Source organism: Idiotropiscis lumnitzeri, chromosome 1 (assembly GCF_059441095.1).
Source record: "Idiotropiscis lumnitzeri isolate Australia: NSW breed Sydney's pygmy pipehorse chromosome 1, RoL_Ilum_1.0, whole genome shotgun sequence".
Classification (NCBI taxonomy): Eukaryota; Metazoa; Chordata; class Actinopteri; order Syngnathiformes; family Syngnathidae; genus Idiotropiscis; species Idiotropiscis lumnitzeri.
The window spans coordinates 7,181,020-7,202,323 of record NC_142391.1 but is presented as its reverse complement, the minus strand read 5'-3'; the positions used below and the strand labels follow the sequence as shown (position 1 = coordinate 7,202,323).

At 41.8% G+C, this 21,304-nt stretch overlaps 1 protein-coding gene across 8 annotated transcripts in view; it reads left to right on the top strand.

The window, feature by feature from the left end:
* Positions 1 to 21,304, top strand: part of meis2a (Meis homeobox 2a) — a 110,676-nt gene that overhangs the window by 14,462 nt on the left and 74,910 nt on the right. For all 8 annotated transcript variants that reach the window (XM_088314006.1, XM_088314000.1, XM_088313991.1 and 5 more), the window contains exon 7: positions 1,579 to 1,693. In XM_088314006.1, the coding sequence (XP_088170132.1) occupies positions 1,579 to 1,693 (115 nt within the window). The remainder of the gene's footprint in view (positions 1 to 1,578; positions 1,694 to 21,304) is intronic.

The window sequence follows — 21,304 nt, the reverse complement described above, 5'->3', positions numbered from 1 at the left end:
AATTACAGTGCTGCATTTTAGCTGCGTAGCTAGCTGACGTACACAAAATTTGCTGACTTCCATTTGAATCAATAAAAAAATAAAAACTGGATTGGTGTCAAGTTGACTTTTACCTTAACTTCAATTTCCAACCTTCATTAACATTAGAACAAGTTTAAAAAATACTTCCATGCCCGTTTTCGCTTCCATACTGTCTTAGTTATTAGCCGTTAAGCTAGGCGGGAGACATTCCAGCGCTAACCGGTGTTATTGTTGGGCCTTGGCTGAGGCCTGCTTTCGAAATGAGTGCCATTCCTGTTCTCAACCTGCATTTATGAAAGTGAATGTGTGCATCCGTGTGTTGATACTTCTCGCTCCCTTATGTCATGCGTGTGAGTGCATATATGTGTGTGCGTGTAGTCCTCGTGCGCCTCTGTGGGCGTGTGCACATTTTTGGCAGATTAGCAGGAGAATCACTGTCATATCGTATTTTCAGTCCTGACAGCGGTAATGATTAATGGCGGCTGTGGTGTGTTTGGACGTCTTACCTCTGTATTTCGCACTTGACACGGAAGTCTCGCTCGGTACTGCTACAACAATAACACACACACAAAAAAAAGAGATGCTGCCAAAAAGTGAGCTCCATTGCGTGTACGTGTTTAAACAATTATTCAGCAGAGCTTGTCGTGCAGGACGCCGCATTGCGAGCGTTCTGTTCTCATGCATTAATGAAGCTCTTTGATTGCGCAATTTTGACTGATCGCCAGATGCCGCAGTCAGTGCTTGTTTCTCTTTTGTGGGTCTTGTATTTTCTGTGCGTGTGTGTTGTGTTTCGATCAGGGGGTGTGCAGACTTTTGTGCACACTGTCACTTTTGATTTTTGATCTGTAGATGGAAGTTCTTTAAGTTGCAGTGTAAACGCAACACGAAGGGCTATGGAATCAACAATATTCATTCGGCAGACAGCATTAAATAAAATCAGTGGGGATGGAAACCATTTCCCTTTAATAAATAGCGAGTAAATAAAAGCAGAATAAGTATGTGGTGTCAAGAGCTATTTCAGTGTGGAATCATGTCCGGTGAATGGCTCACATGCATTCAGTGAAAGATTTAGTTCAAAGAACTAATCATGAATTTCACTAAAAACTCAATGAGTATTTACTAGAAATCAACATAAATGTTATGTTTCCTCACAATAATGAGGAATTGGCACTTTACAATCACTTTTATGTCTACCGTTCTCAAAGGATTGCTTGTAAAGATACATTGTTACAAAAAGTAGGTGGTGACGCCAAAAGCTGAGCGCACACATTTGCTACATGTGTTTATTGAACTTCGCTGATCGTTTGAGAATGGCTCGCCAAAACCATAGAGTTTGAGGTTCAGAACCACTAGATTAGGGCATAGGTAGCTTGCTAGCTACCTAGCTAGATAGCTAACTAGCTATCTGTATGTCTAGCTAGCGAGCTAGCTAGCTATCTGTTATGCTAGCTAACTAGCTAGCTAGCTAGCGAGACAGACATAGACAGATAGATAGATCCTTCCTCATGTCACTAATCGTCTTCCTCTCTTTCTTCTCCCTTTCATGGAAAATCCCAGAACCCGACGTCCTGGAGAGACCACGACGACGCCACGTCCACGCACTCAGCCGGCACGCCGGGGCCCTCCAGCGGGGGCCACGCGTCGCAGAGCGGCGACAACAGCAGCGAGCAAGGTGAGTCCCTTGTAGAGACGCATTAACACTCTTATACCTATTGAGAAGTAATATTTGATACATTCTACAATTTGCGATGTATCCTTCATATGCAGTGGAAGCTGAAGGTCGTACAATTCGGAATTTGACCCAAGTAAAATGATACACAGAGTTTTTGTGATATAAAAATGAGTTCAAGACCTTTTCAACTCTTAATGTGACTTACAAACAACTCAATTGAAAAATCAAACAAAAAAATAAACATGAAGCAGGGAAGTAAAAACAACTGAAAATAATGTGGTTGCGTAAGTGTGAACACCCTGTTTTTATTGAGACATGGCTCTGTTTTGAGTTAACCAATCACGTTCAGTCTCATGTTTAATGAGAGTCCATATCAATTGTCTCGGATTAATATATTTTTAAAATGAATAAAGTCGGCTTTTCCAGACATTATTTTTGCTTTCTAGCAGAATCCCAAAGTTTTTGTGCTAACACTGACTGCTATTTGGAACTGTTCATAAATCCCTCTACCTTAAATGAGGTTGCTGAAGAAAAACAGACCCAATGCGGGATGCTACCACTACAATGCCATACTACACCTTAATTTTTTATAAAAATATTTTTTTGGTGTGTGCTTTTCAATGTTAAGCTTATTACACCTGTATAACAATTTTATTACACCTGTATAACAATTAGGAAACACAAAGTTTAAAGAAATTAATTATCAGTCATTTGAATCAACTTTTCTCATCTGTCATTAATGCAAAGATGGCGTGTTTTGTGTTTAATATTAACAGTGGTCAACTTTTTTTTATGGTTGCGTTATAATGAACAAAATTTTTTTTTTAAGGGATAAACATGAAGCGCATCTGCAACAGAATGTCAACAAAATTGCGCATTAAATATCAGTAGTGGTCAACTTCCTTTCATGCTTTATGATATCGCCACATTTATCATTGAAATTAGGGCTGACGTCTTTAATGTTAAATTGCCTGCATAGTTAATAAAGATTTTAGAATGACAGCAATTTGATCATGAAATTGATTATTTCAATTGCCTTTATTTCCATTTGGAGGAAAAAAAAAATCACGACTGTATCCGACCTCAGCTTTTCCACTGTATATGTGCATCACCCTCAACATGTAAGGCCTTTTAATCGCCCATTTCCAGCAAGTATGATGACATCCCAAGCCATCTCCCTCCATGTGCTCCTTTGGATTATCCCTTCTTTTGACTGGCGTCCATGTAAACACAGTCACACCTAAAAACGAAGGCGCTTATTCGCTGTTACAGTCAAAAACCAGCGATGGCCCCCCCCCCTAAAAAAAAAGAAAAAAAAAATAGCTTTCCAGAAATGTTACTATTTCGGGACTCGAACAAAAGCTGGTGACTAATAGTGCATTTCTGCCAGTTCTCTCTCACATAAAAAAAAAAAATACTTTAAGTTCACTGCACACAACAGCCTATAATTACGCCTTAGTGTTATCTACCACACAACCTGCCAAACGGGAATAAAGCGTTTCAAAACAAACATATTGGAATGTATTACAGATAGTGTGCGCCAGTCACATGTATCTGTCTCCATTCGCTCGTCACGCTCACTGTCAATTTTGACGCGATCAAACACGTGTGCACTCCGGATAAAAAAAATCCAAAATAATTCCGGTGGCCTAAAATGTGCGCGTTTACAGTATTTATTAGTACGGGTGTCTTCTGGCAGGTGTCCAGGCTTTTGCAGGAAATTTCATCACATCGTCTTTCCGCACTAAAGAGAAGCAAAGCGTGGCTGTTGTATCGTTTTGTCAATAAGTGATCAAATATATTGACGGGTGGCGCACTCTACGGCGGGGCTGCTTTGAGACCATCTCAGACGAGCCATTACCCGACCGCAGACCTCTGAGGTCACCCGTATCGCGACGAGTCGGGCCTACGGACCAGGATTTCGCTTGGCCACCATCGCGGGGGGGACATTTTTTTTTATCCATCCTATTATGGAGGGTTTTCATTTTTCAAGAATTTAGGGCCATTTTTAACTGAAATCATAGTTAATAGAAAGTTGGCAATTTTTACTTGAAAATATTTTGTGGCTACGATCAGTTGTAGTTAGTGTTTAGGTTCATAATATTTGCATTTAATCTTTAAAAATTGTCTTTACTGCACTATAAAATTTTGATAAACATTGTTTTTAGTTCATGCCAACAAGACGGTGGAAAAATAATATTTTATATTAATTTATGAATTTAAAAGAAATTTCCTTTCTAAGTGTAAATGAACCTCATAGCCGCATAAACCGCTGATGCCGAACACAAAAAACAATTTTCAAATTTGTTTTTAATGTCGGGAAGATCCGTCGATGCTCTGATCTTTTGCAGCTGAGCAGATGACTGCTGCATGCAGGAAGCAGAGAGCAATGAGGATGGGACGGGTCGAGAGAAACAAATGCACTGCCTATTGATTATCTTACACACATAAGTACAAGTGACCTGTAATCCACAGAGCACTTATCGACTCCTATCCGCACCGTATCCAGTAACAGACGATCGATTCGAGGCCAAAGACAGTTACGGTATGGCACTTTGCGCCGGGCCAAGAACGACACCAGTGTCTCATTCACATTTCCTGTCAATGATAATAATAATAATAATAATAATAATAATAATAATAATAATAATAATAATAATAATAATAATAATAATAATAATAATAATAATAATAATAGTCTTCTCATCCACCTCATCTTCAGCCGCCTCCTCCTCGTCAAACAAATGACTTTTTGCACCTGTAGGATGATCGGAAGAAACAAAAGTAGAATAGAAAAAATACCAAATTAAAAAAAATATATATATATATATATATATATACGTTTTTAAGAGGAAAATTATTAATTTAAATTAAGTCAATCACGATGCAGTTAATAGTGTTATTTTAAGTTTTAATAGAAATGCAATTAATTAAATTATTTTGCATATATATATATATATATATATATATGTTTTTATTTTTTTATTAAACAATGAAAAGATAAAAATTATTACATTTAAATATATAAAAACTCAAACTATAAAAAAAATGTAGCATGTTTTACTAGATATTTTTTAATGTTCATTTTCAAATAAAATTAACAAAAAAAAAAAAAGCAAGTGAAAATATTACAAACACTGTATTTTAAAACATCATCAAAGTGAATGTTTTTCTTATTCAATAATCCGATTTCAACTTTTTTTTCCACTTGTTTGGCAAGAAAACACCTAGAATGCGTTTGAAAAGAGGCATGTGACTCAGCCCATTTTTTTTTTTTTGTCATTAGTAAGATGTAATGATGATGGCGTCATCCATGAATACCGTGTCAACACCTGCACCCAAGTAAGCAGCAGAGCAGAAGAAGAAGAGAAAGTAGGAAGGCTCGAAGGGCGCAAGAGGGGGGTCAGCTGATTTAATGGTCTAATGAGGCCGTCCTCCAGCCAGTTGTTTTGTGTGCGCCGCGCTCTGACCTTTCGCTCCGCTCGAGAGCCCCGCCGCCTCATTTTTCACATTCTTGCAATTACGTTAACGCTTCAAGCGCTCGCTGACTCCCGACTCTGGCCCTTTTCCATCCTACCACCCCGCCTGCCCCGCCACCGCTAGTCCTCCTCACTCCCCCCCCCCTCACTCCACTCCACCCTTTCCCTCTGAACTCTATCTCCTGATACGTTCCCACATAAAATTTGCACTGCGCGCTCTCGGGTCCGCTGAGAAAATGCGAAATGTGTGCTTCGCCGCAGTAATGGGGTCTTTAACAGCTTGGCCCCTGTTAAAAGGGGTGAGGATGAGGATCAGGCAGAAAGGAAGGGCCAGATGGGCACTGGAGTACTTGCTTCCAAGAGAAACATGCACTTTCTCTTGCCAGCGACTCTACGCAAAGGTGTGCGTAACGCCAAATTGGAAGTTAACCTAACATTGGTCAACACGGCCACATGTCGAGCATTCTGTTTTTTTTTCCCCACAAAACAAATCTACAATATTGTACTTTTAACATCATTATATCGAATTATATTGAACGTAAAGAAAAGTTCACGGGAAGGGGTGGGGGTATAATAAGTTAAGACATTAAAGTACAAATAGATTTGATGATGAAATACAGAAAAACGTCACATGTAAGTGTGTTAATATTGGTGTTTTTACGCAGAGGATAAAGAATATATGCCAGTGGGACGAACAACCATCCGCGCTCACACTCATACCTAGGGACAATTTAGAGTGTCTAATCGACCTGCCATGCATGTTTTTGGAATGTGGGAGGGAACCCACGTAGGTACGGGTGGAACATGCAAACTCCACACAGGTAGGCCGGAGCCGGAATCGAACCCACGACCTCTGCACTGTGAGGCCGTCGTGCTAACCAGTCGCCCACCGTGCCGCCCGGTCTTCAAATACAAGTTGTGGAAAAGTTTGTCATTAACACAACATGGATGCGATTTCTGTTAGCCCTTCTATGGCATTTTGCGTCGTGTGTTAGCACTAAGCGAGCACACAAGGTGGTGCGGTGAAATACGCAATTTGTCTTTTCGCGTATGTTTCACTTATAACACATTTCAGTGAGAGAAGCCAAAATGGTTTGCTCTGCTTTGTGTTTGCAAACGAGCAGCGCTTTGAACAATGTCAAAGTGGCCCTTTGGATCCTTCAATTTTTCTGCATGTGGCCCTCGGAGAAAAAAAAGTTTGGGCACCCTTGGCGTAGCACGATTCGGTGCACTCATTCTCTACTCGACCTCGGGGCCTCGGGATGCTTGCTGCCAGCGCAATTCACCTCCGCCCGAGTCTGGGCGTCGAGTGTGGCTCTGAAGCGGTGCCAAAAAACAATTAAACAAGTGTGCGAGCGCGTTTCGCCACCTCCTCCAGGAGCCGTTTATTGCCAAGAAGTAAAGGAAGGGGAGCCGCGCTCGAAGAAGTCAGTTAAACTTCTGGCAATACACACACTTTTAAGACTGAGTGCAAGAAAATTGGGAAAATTCAAACTGGTGATGAAGTCATACACGTCCGACTTGCAGTTATCGGATTTAGAACAACATTGGCAGCCATTTAAAAAAAAAAGATGACATACACTACAGTGTGTTCATCTGTATTAATTGGTTGTGGTAAATATCGCCATGACTTTAGGCTGCCACAAAAAATTTTCATTTGTTAAGTATTGCTGATAGACAGTTTGACTATTCACAAGCAGAAACTTTTATTCCATATTTTTATTTATTTTATGATATATATTTTTTTCATTTGCATTTGACTGGGAAAATATTGGAGTGGATAATCAGGATATATTGAACTAACCAGCAGTCTCACACTTTTTTTTTCTTCTGTGTTAAAAAAAATAGAATTAAATCATTGTAATGTCTAATGTCAAAAAAATAGTAATATTTAAAGAAGAGTTAAAAGCAATAAAGTATAATGAAATGACATTTATATCACAATTATGAAAATATCTAAATAAAAAATATTCTAAATTAATCCCACTCCATCTGACATCACTGGTATAATATATAAATAAACATTTGCCTCAATTCCCCCAAATGAAGGATGAAAATTGAACAATGTGGTCGTATTTATTTTGTTAGTATTAGTATAAAGTCACCAAACAAAAATAGATCAGATCCATTTTTTTTTTAATTTTTACCCCATCCAGAAAGTCATGCTTGTACGACGATGTATCCCAAAAGTCACGTGGAAATATCCTCTTCATTTTGCCCGCATGTGTGTGCGTTCACAGCAGAGTGACTCCCCTGTGTTGTGCGTGGTGTAGATAAACAAACAGGCAAGTGGATCGGACGGCGCTCACAATAAAATCAGCGGCTCATGCCGTGCCCTGCGCATCATTTTGATTAACAGTCTTTTTGGAAGGCGCCCAAGCTTATCTCGCAACATCAGTGGCAGGGAGTTAAACTTGATGAATGTGCGCTCCTCTCCTAGCGAGGTGCCCGCAATCGTGTGTTACCGCCGCAACGCTGAGTGCACATTTGACAAACACCCTCTGACATTCTCAGACATGAACGCTTAATCCCAAAAGCTGATTCCGAAAGGTAGGAAAGCATCAAGTCCACACTTGTAATTATTAGCTATGCATGAAGACTTGAGTGGTGAGCGAAGGTTTTTTTTTACCGCGGTCGGGGGTGGCAGAAAGCATTTTGTAGCATTTTCTCCACAATTGAACAATCCCCACGCTTTTGTGGATAGACCAACTCCCCCAGAGGGGGCCGGGATGGACGGAGCGGAAGGGGAGAGGGGGGCAAGGGGAGAGGGGGTTCGCGGCCTGATGCTGTTGTGGTACATTTATGTGAATGAGCGGGAGTGCGATGAGCTCTCGGGGTGGCCCTCCCCTACTCTGCGCTACTATTTGCGGTGCGCTCACCTGCTGTGTCAATTTACGCTTGACAAGAGTCTCGCAATGACAGTCATCGGTGACTTTTGCTGTAAATGCACAACTAATACAATTCCACTAATAGTTTACCATGGAATGTCACTCAGACTTGGTAGCTCACTTGCTATTGCTATCATAGTTAGCATAGGTAGCTAGCCATCTAGCTAGCTAGACGTATGAATTGGATAGAGAGAGAGAGAGATTCAACAAAGTACTGGGTTTCAATCATACGTAGATTGAGAACCACTCAATTAGGACATAGGTTGCTTGGTTGCTATCATAGTTAGCATAGGTAGCTAGCCATCTAGCTAGCTAGATGTATGAATCGGATAGAGAGAGAGAGCGAGAGAGAGAGATTCAACAAAGTACTGGGTTTCAATCATACGTAGATTGAGAACCACTCAATTAGGACATAGGTTGCTTGGTTGCTATCATAGTTAGCATAGGTAGCTAGCCATCTAGCTAGCTAGATGTATGAATGGGATAGAGAGAAAGAGAGACAGAGAGAGAAAGAAAGAATGAGCGAGAGAGACAGAGGGACATAGATATTCAACAAAATACTTGCTTTCCATCAAACATAGATTAAGGCTAGATTAGGACATAGGTAGCTCATTTGCTGTCATAGTTAGCATAGGCAGCTTGCCATCTAGCTAGCTAGATGTATGTGCGGATGGCTTGAGGCTAGTTAGAATCACTAAGTAACTCACAATTTCCTGGGAAACAGCTCGTAAGAACGAAGGAGATCAAACTGTAGCCAGTTTAGATTAACAACCACTGGCCTTGTCCGAAACAAATGGTGAAACATTTTAATGCGATGCTTCCAAACAGTTGTTTTGGTGGAAGTCAGTCAAAAAGTAAAGAGAGACACTTGAGCGTAATACTGTGATATAATAACAGGAGCTAATTAAATGTAATCAAACATTTTGGAAGCAACACTGCAGTGAAAAGAAGCGAGGGTCATCATCCGTGCTCATGTGTGTGTGGGCATGCGTGTTCCCTCTAAGTGCCTGTTAGGCTTTAATTTAGTGTCGTAATTAAAGCTGAACACTGGCCCATAAACAACAGATAAACAATAAAGCAGAGCCAAGCCCCGCTGTTTCATGGCCCTCACTCCCAGCTGCTTGTGCACTGATAATCTTTACGCCGCGCGCTACCTCCGTCAACGCCACACACGCTCAAGAAACAAGGGCATCCGTTTTGATGTGTCCTACTGTACGTGTGTGTGGGTTGTGAATGTGTGCGCTGATGTATTAAATATTGGACATTCTCACCAGTCACGGTTTGAATTGACGTATTCTCGCGAGATGTTTGTTAGCATGTCACGTGACATTTTGTTCAGTCGTTTTTTTTTTTTGTATGAATTTTTGGAGAAAGATTTCAAAGTAGTTAATTTATATACTGTGCATGCAAAAGTAAGTTGGGCAAGCTGCTGTGATTAAGAGCGACATTTTAAAAGAATCGTAAACATTCTTAGGCAGTAAAAAAAAACGATTAAAAACGATTATCGTCATCTTTCGCTTTTTAAAATTTTGCCTGCAAGATTCATTTGGAGAAAAACGGAAATCACTTAATGTTGGTTAGTTCAACTTTTGGAACAGGTTTGCGTTTAAATTTGAAGGCTTGTTCTGAAAATTATTCAAAGGAATCACTTTAGCTTTTAAAGATTTTTGCTTGAGAATTTTGCCATATTTCTGTTAAAATGTCCAGTCTGACTGTTTGATTTCCGATGTCCATCGTAGACTTGCGTGGGAATGCTACATTATGTTCAAAATTTCGATCCATAAACGGTTCGGGCAATTTTGTGAACGCGAATTTTCTGTTAATTCCGATGCATTTGGACTTTTTCTTTAAGCACTGATTCGTTCCCGATCTGAAACATTGTGCCAGTTTACAACATTTTACATTTGACTCTGATTTCCAACCACATGCAAATTTGTTCGTAATAAAACTATGGGTGCGCGTCTCCCTAATAAAAGACGATCAGATACGTATCTCCATAATCTATACTGGAACTATTCAATTCGGTTTGACTCATTGCACTCACATCTTTAAGATGAAAAAAACATTTTCCCCATTCAAACCAGTTCTTGTTCCACTCCAAAATCAAATTCCCGAATGCAACCACCAAGCTTTCGTTTTTCAAGCAACCCAACTTGAATTCTCTTCTTCCATCAATTGCGGGTGTCAACCCACCCTGTTGCTCCACGTTAGCATTACGCTAACGAAAACTGCGCAGTTTTCTAGCGTGTGTGATGATTTTGTTGGGAAAGGCCGGAGTTATTGTTGAAAGCCGAGAAGAGTCGAGGGGGTGAAAACGCGTTTACGGGGTGTGGTGGTGAAACGGTGTGTGTATATGTGTGTGTTTGTGTGTTACACTTTCATGATCCCATTAGCATAAGAGAGGCTAAATTATTCATGTGGAGTGCTTAATCTATGGGGAAAAGTATAGTTAATGCACATAGTTTTAAAATGGATCTTGCCCTGCCTCTGCTCTAACACCAGATTCCTGCTGGATTCAGCATTCAGGGGCATTTACGGGAACAGCTACACGCACGCACGCTAACCAACACACACGCCGTGCTCGTCCATAGTGAGCTGCTCCGAAATCCCCTTACTCACCCCCCCCCCCCCTTTCCCACTTATTCACCCTAGTCCCCCCCCCCCTTCCTCGCCTTCTTTCGCCCCTCGCAGGACCGCAGACTACCTGGCCCTCTTCCAAAATGTGATTAAAGAGAATGATCAGCTCCCTCTGCTCCATTCTTCCTTCCTCCCTTCCGCTCTCTCTCTTTCTCCCTCTCCCGCTCTATCGTTCTTCCGACCCGCTGTTCTGTTCTGATAGATCACGTTAGGACAAACAAACGGATATCAGGAGAGGGAAGTAAAAACTGAACGAAGCGTTCACTTTGTCCTTTAACGTGAAGTACCTGAGCCATACCCCGCCGCGCGCAACCGAACGAACAAGCCTAATCTGCAAACTAATGTTCCGACATGGGGAAGAAATTAGCCAGATTATTCTGACACCATCTGAGGAGAATGTCGGCCTGTTTTGTGCCATTAGGAGTTTAAAACCGCCCCCCCCCCCCCCCCCCCCCACACTCCCGCCCCGCACGAAGACACCTCCCCACTTTTCCGCCTCTCACCGCCGAGAAGTCAATGCCGCGTCTTTGAGTGAGCTGACCGTAATTAAGAAGCAAGGAGGAGGAAGCGCTGTTGCAGGGGAAGTAATCACGATTGAACTACAGTAAAAAAAAAAAAAAAAAAGCAGGGGAGTGACTCCTTTTTCGCTACTCATTAGATGGTGGCTTTACACACCCGTGTTGCATCGCTGATTAGCCGAGCGCCAAAGAGAAAGCAGGGGATCGCGCACCGGGGTCTGATGTAATACGCCTAAAAGGGATTGGAGCCCCGAAGGGCATCTGGGCGTCCATTAACGCAGCCTCCTGTGTATTTTTCACCGGGATGATGATGATGATGATGATGGCGGTCCCGTCCTTGAGAGGGGTGGGGTTAAAGAAGGGGGGGGGGTGTTTTTCCTTGAAATGTTCTTGTTTTGTTTCAGCGCGCTCTCGCCCCAAGGGGGTCAGCCAAGAAGTCGGCCTTTAAAAGGTGATAATCCAATTGCTCCAGTCCTCGCCAGATTTGTTTTGCCCCCCCCCCCCCCCCCCCCCGCGTCTGCCGGCGTGTTTGTGTGTTTACACGGAGTGGAAGCACGCGTGCGGGGATGTAATAGACTGAAAATAGGAGGACGTGGCGGCGGGATGTCAAACACCCCCTCGCCACCACCTTCTTTTTTTTTTTTTTTTTTTTTTAACTGGCTCCATTCTGGATCAGAGCGAAGTTACCCGGGCCAAGTGTGTCAAAGGAACACCTGCAGGGGGGCGGCTTATACCGGCCCCCCGTTTAAGGTGCGCTTAGTTTAACCCTGACTTCAAATGTCTTCTCTCGTGCTGCCCTTTTGTGTTTGACCAATGGCCCTTGCGCTCTTCTACTTTCTTTTCCTTTCTTCCACCCTCCCTTTGGCTCTTTAAGCTCGCCCACTAACCCCGTAACCTCACTATTCTCCTCCTCCCCGATGTCCAAACCCACATCAGCAACCTTCCCAACAACAACAAAAAAGGACAGCACAGAGTTGAGCACGGCTCAAGTGGGACTTGGAGTTTCAGACCTCAGACTGGTCCACTTTGATTAGAAAATAACAGCGTTCCCTCCAACGATATTTGAAATCCAAAATCAATATTATAATTGGATATGCTTTCGAGTTCCGAATCAGAGTGTGTTTGAACAACGTTGAGAACCTAAATAATTCAAATGGACAAAAAGGCAAAAAATTACCACTAGGCAACACGGCTGATTAGCAACATTTCCTGTTAAGCGCTCTTATCTGAAATTTATTCACACCACTTCCGGTGCGCTATTTAGTTGATTGACGCTAACGTTATGACTGACACACGGCAAAAGGTACTTTACTAGAGAATCGGTAATATTTTACTTTGTGCAGCCAGGCTGTAATATCGTGACAGTGGTGTTTTTTTTTTCTAGTCGTGTATTCAATTTTTGCAACTTTCGGTATTAAATCATTGCGTCTTCTTGACAACTACAAGACCCAGATACTAACTTTAAATGTTACAAAGCACTTTATTTTCTGATTTCAAAACAAATCAGAGCAGGGCCTTTTGCCGCCCCGGCCCAGCGGGAAATTGTCCAGCGTCCAGATTACTCACTCCGGGCCTGGAGTTGAGTTCAATTTCTCTTAAGCGCAACCAGCCGAGACTTGTTCTGTTGTGTGCTTTGCTCGCGCTCCAATCGAGGGTTTACTCACTATGCGGCTTGTTTGGAACCTCACGCTACCCGAATCTAACGTCATCCAAGAGAGTGGGAGGATCATCAACCAAGTGTGTTCCAATCCGACTTGTGCTCATCTTTCAACGTTTATGCAAAGCTTTTGAGAGGGCAAGATAAGCTCATTTTCTAGTTGTTTTCAAGCAGCCAATTTGATGACTCTTACAAGTTTGTATTTTTTCAAAGGTACAAAAGGATCCCTGCCGTCTCCACACCTGATCGCTTTTGTTCAAGCGTTTCATGGCGATTGTCGGGTTAGCGCTCTATCAGCAGGTAGCGCCGTGAGCCACCGACGTTTCGTGGAGGCAGGCGTCTTCTGATTTTTGATCACCCCAGAGGAGGCGTTAGCCTTGTTAGTCAGCAAGGATAATTTCTCATTTACGCGCCCCAAGCTGTGAACGCTCGCAAAGGAAAGCCAGGGCTAAATGCGCTACCAAAATATGGGGTGGGGTGTGTGTGTGTGTGTGTGTGTGTGTGTAGTGGGATGACTTCTAAATGAAATAAATGCTCCATCCCCGGCTTGGCTGCAGGGGCTGACGCTGAGGAAAAAAAAGCCTATATTATGCATTTACAGTAATTCATTTAAAGGGTTATCAATTTGCAAAATAAGAGAGAGAGAGAGTGAGGATGTTTGAGGGAGAGCGCGAGGAACAAGTCAAGATGAAAAGGCGTAAGATATGCAGAGGATAGCTCGCTCGGTGCCAATTATACACTTCCATGTTCTAAGGCTAGTGTTTAACACCGCAATCGCTTCTCTCATGCGTCACGCTCCACCCACCCGAAGTAAAAAAAAAAAAAAAAGACCTGATTTCCCTTTAATGAAGGCCCCCGAAATCCTTTTCCACCTCTATTTCTGTTCAGTTATTCTCCTTTTGCCCATTCAAATTCTTTTGTTTGCATTACGTGTTGCTTCCAGGCGCTCCTGCATCGTCTATATTCAACGTTTGACTTGATCGATTTGGTTTGACCAGTCTTGCCTGTTTGCAGTTAAAAAATCTGCTCGTCTGACATTTGTTTTGCTTTTGGAAGCAAACGTCTTTTTTTTTTTTTTTTGTGTGAGATGCCCTCAAACGTGGGAAACCACCAGTATGCTGTGATGTGGGGCACGATGATTACATGATGAAATGATTCCATTTGGATCCGATGATTATGTTTTTGATAACATCAACGGAAAAAAAAAAATAGCACAACGCGAGGTTTGCAACTACGACAACTAGACTGAAAAGATTTTTTTTTTAATCATCTAGATCCGGAAACATGCATCGACTTTTTTTTTTTTCCAGTAAACAACAACTAATGTCATCCGTCACTGTAAAAGCCACAGAGACAGCTAAGCACATCGACTTGACAGTTTAGCGAACCGATAGTTGATCAAACATTGACTAAGCCTGATGCCGTTTATGCGTTTAATTGATAAACGATAAAGTCATGGAAAAGTCATTTTTTGTCACAGGCCACATCTCAGTTACGGCTTCCCTCGGAGGGCCGTTATTAAACCAAATAAATATTTGTTTTCAAAAAAAAAAATGTAAAGGTTTCCTAGTTTTGAAATCTGAAGTCAAGTTTTATAGTTACTATGAAAACAATTCTCAAATTATTATTTATTACTCAAAACAATTTGAAGCGTTGGGACAGATTTGAGCAAAAATCACAGAAAGTGATACATATTTGCTTTTTTGGGCCACATAAAATGAAGCGGCGGACCAGATCCGGCCCCCGGGCCCCGTGTTTGACACCAGTGCAATAAATGATATGAAGGAAGCAATAAAAAAAAAAAAATGCAAGTCCAGAGTGTGAGTGCAAAGTGGCAGGATTGTACGACTTCACACTTTTTTTTATGACTTGTTTGAAATTAGTCGGTCGCCCGAACTTGTCTTGGCTTTTTGCCACAACTGTAACTTGGTCTTTGTTCGCAACCTGACGGTTAAGTCTTGAAACTTAGTTCTGACTCGCACGTGTGACTTACTCCCACACTGCTTCGTACTGCATGTTTCCATTCTTCCCCTCCGTTCTGGCTTGGCGACGCGAGAAAAAGCATCATTCCCATCTTTTGCAAACAAGCTGAGGATGACTCAGGCCCCTCTCTTGAACAATCGCAGGAAACGTAAGGAGACGGCGAGCGTTTTTTTTTGTTGTTTTTTTTTCAACCAGAAAACACCACTTATCTGCTGATAAGCGTGTACGTTCTTTTCATCAAAGAGTCGAGGGAACTCGCTCTATAGTTGCATTCAGCCTTAAAACAATGAAAAAAAAAAAAGCAAAGCATGAAACCTTTTTTCCAGAGAAGCGGCAGGAGTGGGGGTGTTGTTGTAATTCCGCATTGTTTAGTATGAATGCTTACTCCCGGGGATGCAATGTTTAGACAAGTGAGTGTCTGCAGGAGACATCTGTGACGCCTGGCCTTGTGACCTCGTAAAAGAATGCTCTTAACGTGGTGGTCGTGGCGAAAGGGGGTGAAAAGTGCTTACGGGACACGAAACAACAACGTACCGGCCATAACATTAGGTACACCTGAACAGTCTAGACAAAACATAGTCGAGGTAGCAATAGCATTTATTATTGTATTCCGCCAGATCTTAGCAGGAGCGGAATAATATTTTGGTATGATCGCGTTGCTAAATGAGGTCACCAAAATATTAGGAACACCTCTGTGACGCAGTGTGAATGTCAGAGTGAACACTAGCTCGTCTGTACAGGATGTGTGCCCTGTGATTGGTTGGTGATGTTACACCGGTAAGGTTATTGAAGTTAATGAAAACTCACAATAAATAAATAAAAATGTTGAAAAAATATTTTTTTGAGGAAATGAAACATAAATGACTGCTTTGAAAAAAAAATGAAAACAAACTGAAACAATTGTCATGTTCGTAAAACTAAATAATTAAAGCGAAAATGTTATTTGTTTCAATCTTTGTCAATTAATTTCCTACATGAGTTCGGGGTTTATTTTCAAAGAAGTTCGGCTGTACAATGTTTTTTTTTTACCATGCACTTAGGAAATATTCCATATGTTTAAAAAAAATAATACTAAAACTAATAAAAACAAAACTAAACCAAATCATTTTTAACAAAATTATTTACAAAAACTAAAACTTATCCTAAAATTAATTAAAAAAATGAAAAAATAAATACTAACAAAAGCATAACAAAATCTTTAAAAAAAAACTAATAAAAAAAATTCAAAATAAATGTCACAATCAAATAAAAGCCGACAATAACGAAAAATCCCAAACGCCATCAACTGCTCACTTCATCAATGTGCCGCAATCAATGGAGGGAAGAATGTTCTTAACTCCTATGACCTTCCCATTTTTTTTTTTTTTACTGAACACCATCTGTCCATAGTTGACAACATCCCCATCCCGATGACCTTCTTGATCAGGCAAAGTGACGAACACTAAATAGTTCTAATTAAGCACCAAACGTGTAGTTATGCCCACGTCGTGCAGATCCTTTCTGTGCCTGGCAGGCTTTGACGCTCTTCCTCCTTTACGCCAACAATGAGATCATTTTCATGCTTTCAGTCCAAAGGAAGCCCTCGGAGTGCACGAGGGGAGGGGGGGTCCCTTCTGCTATTCAAAGTACCTGCCATTGTCTTGTCCATTGTTGCGCAAGCTCCGAAGGCCCGCCGCAAAGACCCCCTTGTTGTTGTTGATGTGGTCACGGTTGTTTCCATCTCCACCACCGGCTCTGGCACCTTTGCCCTCTCGCTCCCTTATTACCACGTTGTTATTTTATGATTTCGTTGTTGATATCGCCAGTCATGCGCCCTCGCTTCCTTTTTTTGTACTCCCACTCTTATTCTCGCTCGCTTCCTCTGGTGTACATTATCTGCCTATTGTTCTTTTCGAGCACCCTCATTACAGCCCTGTTGGATTTTAAGGGCCTCGTTCTTTTGATTTGGCTCTCGTGGGGGGAGTCGCTGTTAGCTGCTGGCTAACCGCTAACAGGGTTGCTGCTGCCGCCGTAGCTGCTTCTCCCCTCGTCCGGGCAGCCAGCCGTCTCAGAGAGCAGGCTCGGGGGTATCGGCGGGCTGAGGGTGCATGTGAGGGGAGAATTGAAACGTCAATAACTCCCTCTGAAAAAGGGAGACAATAAAAGAAGGAGGGGGGGGGGGTGGAGAGCTTCAAAAAGCCCAGGATGCAAATTAATGGCATGAGAGAGGTTTCTCTCGCTTCTGGAACTTTTGACGCGGTGTGATGAGGAGCTGATTTGGAGTCAGGTCCATTCTTAGCGGCAAGGCGGTACAGTAACGAGTGCTTGAAGTCTCATTTCGATGAGAAAGAACGCTGATTTGTTGAACCTGGCGCCGCAGGATTTTTCATATTAAAATGTATTTATCAGGATATGCTAAGAGTTTTGTTGTTGCGCTAGACCGGGCGTGGGCAAACTACGGCCCGGGGGGGCCGCATGCAGCCCGTTAAATTTCAATCCGGTCCGACGAACTTGAAAAAAATTCAATGAATAAACGTTTTATTTTCTAAATACTGTGGTTTTTCAAAGAAATTTAAATTGTTGTAATTCTTTTGTTCACTTTCATTTCAAATTATTAATTTTTTTTCTCCGATAAGGTGAGGTTACCAAAACACTCCATCCATCTGCTCCTGGTCCGGCCCCTCTGTCAAATTTTAGAACCCATTGTGGCCCGCCCGTTGCCTGTCTTTAGAGCTTGGCTTTATCGGACCTATTGAAAGTTTTGGTCGCTCATTGCCCAACAAATTGTAGACAGTAATGAATTGAGTATGAGTCAAATCCAAGAATTGGAGAAGTTAAGACCAAGTTGAAACCAAGACTTGAGGTCTAGCCCAATAATGACTAAGACTGAGTTGCTCAATTTGGTCTTGGTCTGCCTTGGTCTTGGTCTTGGTCTTGACTTGATCTCAACTTTTCAAAATCTTGGTCGCACGTTTTGATTTGTTGACCTATCCCGGTCTTGCTCTTAAGTGGGTCTTTACGATGCCTCTCTCTTGACTTGGTTTTGTTTTGGCTCGGCCTTAACTCAGCCAAACTTTGTCTTGACTTGGTCTCAGCAACTCAACGTCTTAGTCATTACTTGGCCTAAACCCGAGTCTTGGGCTCAAATTGGTCTTAACTTCTCAAAGACTTGGTCTTGACTCATTCTCAACTCCTTAAAGACTACAATTTGTCTTTCCCGCCAGCAGGAATACCTTCTTCTACCTGCTCCCAGCGTCAAAGCAATTTCCACTTGGGCTGAAAACGGAGTGACCTGCTGGATTTTATAGTTCAGAGCAGGATGAACAGTCGATATTAGACACTACCTCGCTTTCTCATTGTTTCAGTCCGGTGAGAAGAAACTAGCGATCGTTTTGGCAGCACATGCTCACTTTCCGCCATCTCTAGTAGTTATAATTTAACTTTGTTTGTCACTTTTTTGTAGTGCTTTGTTTTAAAATTGATCAGGTATCAGTCACCAGATCTTGAGATAGCTCATCTCAATCTGTTGTCACAGAATTTTTGCAGGATTTGGTGCAAATAGTCACTCTGAAATTGACACATTTTATTGAAAACAAATGTCTTTTAATGAGTATATATGTTTAACTCATTCAATACCATTGACGGCTAAATACGTCAAAGATCCATTTTTTTTTTTTTAACTGGGCTGGTCGTGAATGAGTTCATGTTAAATTAAGATTGCTAATTCTTAGGCACTGGGTGCTTCCCGAAACATCCAAAGTCTGATTTTGAACATTTTAGGATTTCGTACCATTCCCTATGGAATTCATCTCAGAGTATTTTGAGGCTAAACGAAGCTAACGCAGACGAATGCGTTTCCTATCGCGAGGGGTGAATGTGTGCCAAGGCCCAACGGAGGACACCCGGGCCGGGTTATTGACTTGTAAAGACGCTGGTAGGTGAGGGGTCTTGACAAGACGCGAGCGGCTCGACGCTCTCGTAATGCCGACTGATTTCTACACTTGTTGGCTCCCCGGAGAGAGAGACAGAGAGCCCCGTTCGGCTGTATGGGAAAAATGCGACGATGAAGAGAATGAAAGAGTAGTTTTGTGAAAGGAGATGCTCGTTCCCGCTCCATGTGCCACAAACGGCGAGCCCCTCACCCCCCCTGCCCCCGTTTCTGGCGGGAATGAGAGCAAGAGGGGCTGGTGAAGAAGGAGCTCCCTACTGTATGTGTCAAGAGTTGTCATTTTGTTCTGCTTTGTGTACAATTTTGTAGTACAAGCCTCCATGTTTGTTAGTTGTGAGGCATTATAAACAGCAACACAAGAGCATACGGAACATGTTTGAACTCCTTTTCGTCCTATGGATGGGAATTATCCTTGAGGCTAAACTGAACTGACAAGTTTGTGGTTTATGTTCATTTCTGTATGTTTTTTTAGTTTGAGTACATGGAATATTAGAAGAGCATACAAAGCATGTATGAACTCCAGTCTGGTTTGGATTTATTAATTGATATACACCGAATTCTCAAATTCATAGTTTATGTCAGGTTTCTTGTACAGTACTGCATTTTATTAACTTTGCCGGGCGAAAGCAACAGCAGAGGAGCATATGGATCTATGAACTCCTCTCCATGCTCACTGATCAGACTAATTCACGAGGCTAAACTAAATTGTCACTTCTGTTTTATGTAATGTTGTGTGATACCAACCTGCATTTTTGCGCTGCTCGGGACAGAAAATAATCCCCAGAAGGAGAAAATACACAGTCTGTATGCACTCCTATTGATGCTGTTAGGTCAGACCAATTTATGGGACTAAACTGCACTGAATTATGACTTATGTAACAGTTCATAGTATAGATTTGAAGTGTTGGTTTATTGTGATGAAATCTAAACAGCAGGGAAATATACTAAAGTATGTATGAACTCCTCTCCATGCTCACTTATCAGATTAATTCATGCAGCTGTACCAAACTCATAGTTATGTTTTATGTCATGTGTAGTAATACCAACCTGCATGTTTACTATGCTTGTGACAAAACATAATAAACAGCTGGAGAGCATACGTCGTCTGCATGAACTCCTCTTGATGCTGTTGTATCAGATTCATTTACGAGGCTAAACTGCACAGAGAGTTATGATTTATGTAGCGACTTATAGTACTTAAGTGTTCATTGTGATGAAATCTAAACAGCAGGAGAGCATACAAAGCATGTATGAACTCCTCTCCATGCTGACGGATCAGACTAATTTATGAGGCTAAACTGCACTGACATCGAGCAATGCAGGCGGAGGGAGGAGAAGGAAGTTTTCATTGACTCTGCGGCGCGGGGCCGAGCCAGAGCCCCCCGCAGGGATCCGGCTGGGTTTGAACTTTATCAGGGGCTACACTTAATCAATACCATATCGGAAAAAGAATTAATTACTAAAGCAGAATAAAACAGCCGCATTTTAAAGCGAGGATTCATCAATTCCGTAATCTCTTGGTTACAGCTCAGGTGTCAGGAGGATCATTTCAACTCGGTGTAATGAGGAACAGTGGGAGTTTACAGACAGCCTCCGCTGTCCGACTCCTGTGTGTACATGGACGCACACACACACACACACACACACACACACGTACACACCTTGCAACTAACTCCCAGCTCTTAGCCTCCACCTAATCAAGATATTTTCCTCCCTTTTTGGCTTCGTTCCCGAGCATTTCTACTTGTTTACCCGTTCCGTCCTGTTCTCGTGAGAATTTACAAATAAAATGAATGCATCGCAATTTGTAGGAAAGATCCATTTGGAAAAAGTCCTAATTAATGTTATGGAATAAATATTCTTGGGAATTTTTGTGTTCTGTGCATGGACTCTTTTCTGCCTAGCATTTACAGCGTGGTGTCTCATTTATTTGCGTGTCTAAGCTGGTTACGCATGCACAGGCTAGCGGTTAGTTCTGAAAATCATAAAGTGCTTCATTTATTAATTATTTATTTTGATGATTTCCTACTACATTTTTTCCATTATATTATTATAATGCAGAATTTGTAGTAATTAGGAAACAAGAAACAACATTGTTCTGCTATTTTTAGTTATTAGTCCAAAGTCTTTTGATACAGTTGACCAACTTTGAAGAAGCTGTTGATTGGTTTTCAAAATATCTTAGCAATCGGTCGCAGTGTATTAGATATTATATATGTTCAAAAAGGTGTTCCGCAAGGTTCTGTGCTAGGTCCACTTTTATTTCCCATTCTTGCGAAATACAATCCTAAAAACACTTTTAATTCTCGCATGTTTTTCACTATCAGCGATCCACATTCTATTCGAGCTTTAACCAAGGCAGCGTTGTGAACTTCTACATGGCCAATAAAGTTGTGTTTTTACAACTCTATTCACTCTTCCTTCTGTTCCCGTTTTCGGGGACTACCTGTCATTGCGGGCAATGAGACAGCAACTTATTCAAGTTAAATTCTGTGGCACGAGCGCTGATGAGAAAGCAGGA